The following is a 9,031-nucleotide window of genomic DNA, read 5'->3' as shown; positions in this document are numbered from 1 at the left end:
AGTCTGAAAACCCTATTGTTTTGTCTATGAACCTTGACAGTTAGCCCTACTGTATACTGTAGTACCAAAATGACACCAATGTTATTTTATTGTTTCTTCTCCAGACTGAGTGGCTGTAGCCTCTCAGAGAGAAGCTGTAAAGCTCTCTCCTCAGTTCTCAGCTCCCAGTCCTCTAGTCTGAGAGAGCTGGACCTGAGTAACAACAACGTGCAGGATTCAGGAGTGAAGCTGCTGTCTGATGGGCTGGAGAGTCCACACTGTACACTGGAAACCCTCAGGTAAGGATTTATTATCACATTCAATTGATGACCATTTAACGTTTTCTTCACAGGTCACAAGTCACATTTGTCTTTTGTGAGTGCACACAGAACTCTGCTCAAAGTACATGTCTTTATTCCCCCTTCTTGACAAAAGCTTCACTCTCCATAAATAAATTTTAATATTTTTAGCAGCATGGCTCTATGGATATAATGTGTGTCTGTCCAACACATTCTCACTCCCAACTCGTCACATATTTACACTTGGTCAAGACCCCTTGGTGTTGCTTTTTAATCCCCTGGGTGATGTAGGGCTCGGCGGTTAAGTTAGCAACAATAAGTTTGCCAGGCCTGGTCAAGTTAGCAGCAATAAAGATGCAACGTCCGGTTAGACTACAAATAAAACAAGTGTGAAATAGAATGTGGTTAATGTTGTGAAATGTTGCAGTTTCATTAGGTTTAGGCACTAAAACTACTTCAGGTGTAGGAAAAGATCATGGTTAAAATAAGTATGTTACTTACTAGTATGACTTAATTTACATAAACTATGAAACGTAAAACGTAAACATGCTGGTCTGTTAGACTGAAAACATTTCAAAAACTGCTGGGTGGATTGTGCTGAAATATGGCTCAGACCTTCATGTTCCCCTTAGGATGAACTGTAATAACTTTGGTCATCCTCTGACTTTTCATCTAGCGCCAACAACAGCATCAACATGTTAATGTGTTGGTTTATGACCAAATACCTGCATAACTAAGGTCTTTCCCATTAATTCAATTTCAATTCAATTTTATTTATATAGCGCCAAATCACAACAACAGTTATCTCACAGCGCTTTTCATAAAAGAGCAGGTCTAGACCGTACTCTATGATGATATTTACAGAAGCCCAACAGTTCCCACCAAGAGCAGCACTAGGAGACAGAGGCAAGGAAAAACTTCCTTTAAGAGGCAGAAACCTCGAGCAGAACCATGACTCAGGGTGGGCGGCCGAGAGAGAGAGAGAGATACACGACGAGAGAGAGAGAGAGAAAGAGAGGGAGAGAGAGAGAGGGAGAAAGAGAGAGACACGACGAGAGAGAGAGAGAGAGAGAGAGAGAGAGAAAGAGAGAGAGAAAGAGAGGGAGAGAGAGAGAGGGAGAAAGAGAGACACGACGAGAGAGAGAGAGAGAGAGAGAGAGAGAAAGAGAGAGAGAAGAGAGGGAGAGAGAGAGAGGGAGAAAGAGAGAGACACGACGAGAGAGAGAGAGGAAGAGAGACACGACGAGAGAGAGAGGGAGAGAGAGAGAGAGAGAGAGAGAGACGAGAGAGAGAGAGAGAGAGAGAGAGGAGAGAGAGAGAGAGAGCCTACACAATATACACACAGAGGTACAGACAGTGAAGGTAATGTTGCTATAGACTAAATGAAAAATGGTACAGATATTTATAATAGTGTTAATGGTAACATCGTAATGTTAATGATTATAATAACAATAATAATAATAGACTAGCAACAATAGTCGTTGCAGCAGAGGGTGTCGAGCAGGAACACGGGGGCAGCAGGTGACCCGCAACCACAGATCCAGACTCCACAGCTCCAGAGCCAGAAACACTGCAGGAAGTGATAGGAGAGAGGAGAGAGACGAGAAAGCACAAGACTACCAGAAAGGGGAGAAGTTGTGTTAGTAACATGCAATAATGGGATGAGGTTGCATACAGAGGGAGAGAAAGTAGAGGAGAGAGGAGCTCAGTGCATCATGGGAAATCCCCCGGCAGTCTAGGCCTATAGCAGCATAACTAAGGGATGGTTCAGGACTACCTGAGCCAGCCCTAACTATAAGCTTTATCAAAGAGGAAAGTCTTAAGCCTACTCTTAAATGTGGAGATGGTGTCTGCCTCCTGAACCCAAACTGGAACCTGGTTCCACAGGAGAGGAGCTTGATAGCTGAACGCTCTGGCTCCTAGTCTACTTTTGGAGACTCTAGGAACCACAAGTAACCCTGCATTCTGGGAGCGCAGTGCTCTGGTGGGGTAGTAAGGTACTATGAGCTCTTTAAGATAAGATGGTGCCTGACCATTAAGAGCTTTGTAGGTAAGAAGAATGATTTTAAATTCTATTCTGGATTTTACTGGAAGCCAATGCAAGAAGCTAAGACAGGAGAAATGTGATCTCTTTTCCTGGTTCCTGTCAGAACACGTGCTGCAGCATTCTGGATCAGCTGAAGAGTCTTAATGGACTTTTTCGAGCAGCCTGATAATAAGGAATTGCAGTAATCCAGCCTAGAAGTAACAAATGCATGGACTAGTTTTTCTGCATCATTTTTAGACAGGATGTTCCTGATTTTCGCAATATTACGTAGGTGAAAAAAGGCGGTCCTTGAAATTTGCTTAATGTGAGACTTAAACGACATGTCCTGATCAAAGATAACTCCAAGATTCCTCACAGTGGTGCTGGAGGCCAAGGCGATGCCATCCAGGGAAACTATATCTTTAGATAATGCGTCACGGAGGTGCTTAGGCCCCAGAGCAATAACTTCAGTTTTATCTGAGTTTAAATGAGAAAATTACAGGTCATCCAGGTTTTAACATCCTGAAGGCACATTTGAAGTTTAGCTAACTGATGAGTTTCATCTGGCTTGATCGATAGATATAACTGAGTATCATCTGCATAACAATGAAAGCTTATGGAATGTTTCCTGATAATATTGCCTAAAGGAAGCATATATAAAGTGAAGAGGATTGGTCCAAGGACAGATCCTTGAGGAACTCCATGAGTAACTTTGGCGTGCATGGAGGACTCATCGTTAACATGTACAAACTGAAATCGATCTGATAAATAGGACTTAAACCAGCTTAGAGCGGTTCCTTTAATGCCAATGAAATGTTCCAGTCTCTGCAATAGGATCTGATGGTCAATGGTATCAAATGCAGCACTAAGATCTAATAAAACCAGTACAGAGACAAGTCCTTTGTCTGATGCAATAAGGAGGTCATTAGTAATTTTCACCAGTGCTGTCTCTGTGCTATGATGAGCTCTAAATCCTGACTGAAAATCCTCAAATAAACTATTGCTCTGTAGAAAGTCACACAGCTGTTTAGCAACTGCTTTCTCCAGAACCTTAGAGAGAAATGGAAGGTTAGATATAGGTCTATAGTTGGCTAAAACATCCGGATCAAGTTTGGGCTTTTTCAGAAGAGGTTTAATTACAGCTACTTTAAAGTACTGTGGTACATAGCCTGTTGATAAAGATAGATTGATCATATCTAGTATAGAGGTGCTGACTAAGGGTAAAACATCTTTAAGCAGCCTAGTCGGGATGGGGTCTAAGAGGCAGGTTGATGGTTTAGATGAAGAAATTATTGAAGTTAGTTGGTAAATTGAGGGAGCAAAGCAGTCTAAACATATATCTGGTTCTACAGCTGTTTCTAAGGTTCCTGAGTTAAGAGATAAGTCGGTGCCAATTGAGGGCAGGTCTTGGTGAATTTTGTCTCTAATAGCTAGAATTTTATCATTAAAGAAGCTCGAAGTCGTAACTACTGAGAGCTATGGGAATACCTGGCTCAATAGAGCTATGACTCTCTGTCAGCCTGGCTACAGTGCTGAAAAGAAACCTGGGGTTGTTCCTATTTTCCTCTATTAATGACTAGTAGTACGCTGCTCTGGCATTACGGAGGGCCTCCTATAAGTTTTAAGACTATCTTGCCAAATTAAACGAGAATTTTCCACTTTGGTGGAACGCCAATTCCTCTCAAGTTTCCGCGATATTTGCTTTAATTTGCGAGTTTCAGTATTATACCATGGAGCTAACCGTCTTTGTTTTAGTATTTTCTTTTTTAGAGGGGCTACAGAGTCGAGTGTCATTCGCAGCGAGCCTGCAGCACTATCAACAAGATGATCGATTTGGGAGGGACTGAAATTAGCATAGGAGTCCTCCGTTACTTTGTGACTGATAATGAATTTAGAGCTGATGGAATCGCATCCTTAAATTTAGCTACAGCACTATCAGACAGACATCTTGTAGTTCAGCAATACAAACTCAAAAGTTATCAAACAGTGGTCGGATAAAGAGGGATTCTGTGGGAACACCACTAAATGTTCAATTTCAATACCATACACCAAAACAAGGTCGAGGGTGTGGTTAAAACAGTGAGTCGGTTCATGAACACTCTGAGAGAAGCCAATGGAATCTAACAGAGAGATAAACGCAGTACTAAAGCTGTCATTCTCAACATCCACATGAATATTAAAATCCCTACAATAATAACTTTGTCCGTTTTAAGGACTAAAGTTGACAAAAACTCTGCAAATTCAGATAAGAATTCAGAATACGGGCCAGGTGCTCGGTACACTATAACAAAAAGAATTGGTTGCAGTGATTTCCAACTTGGGTGCGAAAGACCAAGAACAAGACTTTCAAATGAGTTATAGTTTAGTTTAGGTTTAGAGCTGATTAGTAGGCTAGAGTCGAAGATAGCTGCAACTCCACCTCCTCGGCCTGTGCCTCGAGGAATGTGAGTATTAATATGACTGGGAGGGGTGGATTCATTTAGGCTAACATATTCTCCATCACCCAGCCAGGTTTCAGTAAGACCAAATAAATCAATATCATAATCTGATATTAGTTCATTTACTAGTACACCTTTAGAAGAGAGAGATCTGATGTTTAAGAGTCCACATTTAACTCTCCTATTCGTTTGCACTATTGCTCTTGTGGTTTTAATTTTTATGAGGTTTTTATGCACAGCTCCTCTTCTGTTTACCTTTTTAAATAATTTCGATGGTCGGGGGCAGACACCGTCACTATAGGATTTTCACTAAGTAACTCCTGAAATGGAGGAGCAGAGAAGTGTGTTAGACTGCGACTCTGCGTAGGGTTTTGGGTGGGTAACTGCTGAAAAAGAAGGGCAGAGAAGTGTGTTAAACTGCGACTCTGCCTCCTGGTCTCAACTCTGGGTTGTCATGGATTTGGTCCACTAATAAACTTGGCCAGATTTCTAGAAATGAGAGCTGCTCCTTCCCAAGTGGGATGGATGCCGTCTCTCCGGATCAGACCAGGTCTTCCCCAGAAAGTCTGCCAATGATCAACAAAGCCCACATCGTTTGCTGGACACCACCTCGACAACCAGCGGCGGAATGACGACATGCGGCTATACATGTCATCACTGGTCAGATTTGGCAGGGGTCCAGAGAAAACTACGGTGTCCGACATTGTTTTTGCATATGTACACACCGACTCAACATTAATCTTAGTGACCTCCGATTGTCTATAAATAAACTACACTTATTACATGTACCATTACCGCTAAAGGAGGCAGAGGAGTAACTAAACATCTGACACACGAGCAGGAGAAAGTGGAGAGAGAGAGGGAGAAGGAGAAGCCATCGCTAGCTGCTAAGCTAAAGTCGCTAACGGCTAAGCTAAAGTACTGTAGCGTCAGCTACCAAAACTTTAGAACAACTATGAGATTGAACAGCAGTCACTAAAAGATGGAAAGAACTGTGAGTGCTTAGGCAAAATTACTGTAAAGAATAAGTGTTTAGCGAACAGTTGGCCGCTGTAATCAAACAAATGTAACTGTTATTTAGCGAGAGCAGCACAACACGGTACCAACACACAAGCACCGGAAACGGAAATGAGTCGACACGCTTACCGCAATACGTCAGCAGTCAGGGAGCAGATGCACAGAATGCCCAAAAAGTGAAAAAAATAAAAATATTTAGCCTCAGCTTAACTTAGAATTTATTGCTAATTTGCAAAATAACAAATTACATTATACCTGCTAAACATGACCAGGCATTATCATTGTGAGCACATACCATTTAGCAACTACAGCATCACAGAGCTGCTAGTATGGCTCTAGACTCTAACATTTAGATCAGAGTGACAGGGTTACAGTTAACTCCCTGAGTCAGTCACTGTATTATATTTTTATTTGGAGACTGTTTCCTCCTGTATCTGACCGAAACAGCTGGACTCTCAGATCATCTGCCATTATGTAGTTTTGTTTGTTTGTAGGCTGTCAGGTTGTGAGATCACAGAGGAAGGTTGTGCTTCCCTGGCCTCAGCCCTGACCTCCAACCCCTCACATCTGAGAGAGCTGGACCTGAGCTACAATCATTTAGGAGACTCAGGAGTGAAGCAGAAGGATTCATACTGGAAACTGGAAACTCTCAGGTATGAAGAGGCCTGCTGCATCTACAGTCTGATAGAGGAGGTACTTTTGGTTAATGGTGGATATGAGAGTTACTTGACCAGTGACACATGCAGGAACACTTTTTCCTTTGCTCAGAACAGAAACACTGTTTGTTCAAACACTGTTTCTAAAAGGAGATCTTTGAGTAGGAGGTCTCCAATGACAACATCTCCAGGAACAAACATAATTATTCTGTGTTGGTAATAGCAGATGCAGTTTGGAGAGATCTCTAGTTTTTAAAGGTACAAGATGTAAGAATTTAAATATTTTGTTTTAGTTTCTTTTGGTTTAACACATTCAAAAATGTGCTAAAATCATTGACAGAATGAGAAGAAAAAGCACTTCTGATGTTGACAAAGATGTCTTTGTATTGTGTATTATGCTAACCTGCTAGCCACGGCCTGTCCTGTGTTGTTATACCATTTTGTACCTTAAGAGGAGATAGTCTAGCTCATGTCTCCATCCCATACTTTCAGCTTGGAGATGTGTGAGAGTGGCGAGTTCACTCAAAAAAAAATTATCATGAATGGAAATATCATCATAGCATTTTGTAATTAAACTGTAAACTTTCAGAATTCAAGCTTCTCACTTCTATTGAACTACAACCTGCTTAATATACAATACACTTTATTTAAACAGAAACAAAATAAAACTCACCCAAAATGTCTTGGTAATGACCGGCTCTAGTTTGGAGGAAATAAAATGTTAAATGTTAAAGGCTATTTTCGATATTTTAATCTAGGGCCCTGTTTTCACATTGAAATGACTAGTAGGCTGTGGAGGACTGGCTGCAAGAAGCAAGAGTTACGCGTGAAGAGAGGAAGAATGGACAATGCCAATCCAAACCAATTATAGTTTTAGGTTGAAGGGGTGGCAATCAAGGGAGTCCTGGCACCAACACTAAAGTTCCAGCTCTTTTTACAGATGTTCCTGGACTTACATTTGGACATATTGTGTTTGTCAAAGTAGTTTTCCCCAAACTGTCATTAATTTTTGCTTTAATGGTTTCAAACATGAAATGTGCAGCACAGTGGAGACAGAAGTGATCCTGACAGTAATTATTACTGCTGTAATATACATCATAGAGATCAGTTCAACAACAATCTATACACATAGACATTAAATGTTGCTGTTTCTATCAGAAAGAGGTTTTCTGACACTTTAGATGATCAAAAAAGAGTTTTTTGTTTGCAGATGTTTTCCTCCTCTTTCACACACCAACATCCTGTGGGTCAGTCTCAGTGTGCGAGAAGAGTAGCAGAGGTAAAGAGGTTTAGGGCTATCAGGGAGAAGCAGGCCACATGCACATATTATGTATATAGTATGAGAGGAATGTAACGTCCATGTTTGATGCTGCTCTGACCCCCCTCCTCCTTTCAGGGTGGAGCCTGCTGGAGTCCGATGGTTGAGACCAGGTCTGAGGAAGTGTAAGTGTGTTTTTCATTTGATTCATGAAAACATTCAACCATCTTCAGACTGTGACATCACTCATTCAAAGTGCCAATCAATGAACAGATGATAGATCAATAACTGCAGCTGGATTGTGTCTCGTTCTCTCATCAGATTCCTGTGAACTCACAATCGACACAAACACAGTAAACAGAGAGATCAAACTGTCTGACAACAACAGGAAGGCGACACTTGTGAAGGAGGATCAGTCATATCCTGATCATCCAGACAGGTTTGACTGCTGTCCTCAGCTGCTGTGTAGAGATGGTCTGACTGGTCGCTGTTACTGGGAGGTCGAGTGGAGAGGAAGAGTTGAAATATCAGTGAGTTACAGAGGAATCAGCAGGAGAGGAGACAGAGAAGACTGTATATTTGGATTGAATGCTCAGTCTTGGAATCTGGTCTGCTCTGATGATGGTTACTCTGTCTGGCACAATAAGAGTGCAATTTCCCCTTCCTCCTCTTCCTCCTCCTCCTCCTCCTCTCCCCCCTCTGGTAGAGTAGCAGTGTATGTGGACTGTCCTGCTGGCTCTCTGTCCTTCTACAGAGTCTCCTCTGACACACTGATCCACCTCCACACCTTCAACACATTCACTGAACCTCTTTATCCTGGCTTTGCGTTCAGGGTCTCTTTATGTTCCTCAGTGTCTCTGTGTTCTTTGTAGGAGGGAGAGTCTCCTCCTGTTAAGCCTAGTATACACTGTACGATTTTAGAAACTTTGTACACTGCACTTAAGATTGCTTGAAAGCTCGAGGCAGGAAGAGGTGTCTTTGCTAGCCATAATGCTAACAAGTCAGAAATGTGTTGCCTTGATCATCTGTGCCATCCTGTGTGACATAACTTCTAAAAAAAGAGTGGTCTGGTGTATATGACAGCCAACCGGAGCAGATGATTCTCAGTGCCCCCTGTACACTGCACAGCAAAAAACGTCCAATGAAGCTGAAATTCAGGGGAAAAATTTTCCAAAGTTAGGTCATAAACAGTCTCAAATTGTAGAATGTATGCCCAGAGAAATATTCTCACTGCTGAACAGATCAGTTAAGTCTGTACAGAATCCCAGCTCTACAGAGCCCTTAAGGAAGCAGTGGCCGGATGTTTTTGGAGATACTACCTTGTTCTCACGTTTTGAATAAATTGTGGCCATGAGATA

General features: G+C 41.9%; 1 protein-coding gene across 1 annotated transcript; it reads left to right on the top strand.

Annotated features, from left to right (window-relative positions):
• Positions 1 to 222: 222 nt before the first annotated feature.
• On the top strand, positions 223 to 8,758 carry LOC119885101 (neoverrucotoxin subunit alpha-like; the record flags this gene model as incomplete). Its single annotated transcript, XM_038695344.1, has 4 exons — positions 223 to 278; positions 6,254 to 6,412; positions 7,812 to 7,858; positions 7,995 to 8,758. Coding segments are annotated over 4 exons (813 nt in total), but the record flags the coding sequence as incomplete, so codon positions are not given.
• Between the last annotated feature and the right edge of the window lie 273 nt (positions 8,759 to 9,031).

The sequence above is a fragment of the Micropterus salmoides genome, unplaced genomic scaffold, assembly GCF_014851395.1.
Source record: "Micropterus salmoides isolate LMB-PRFRI ecotype aquatic unplaced genomic scaffold, ASM1485139v1 Ms_hic_scaffold_3928, whole genome shotgun sequence".
NCBI lineage: Eukaryota > Metazoa > Chordata > Actinopteri > Centrarchiformes > Centrarchidae > Micropterus > Micropterus salmoides.
The sequence above is the reverse complement of the archived record's forward strand: the minus strand, read 5'-3'. Positions and strand labels throughout refer to the sequence as shown.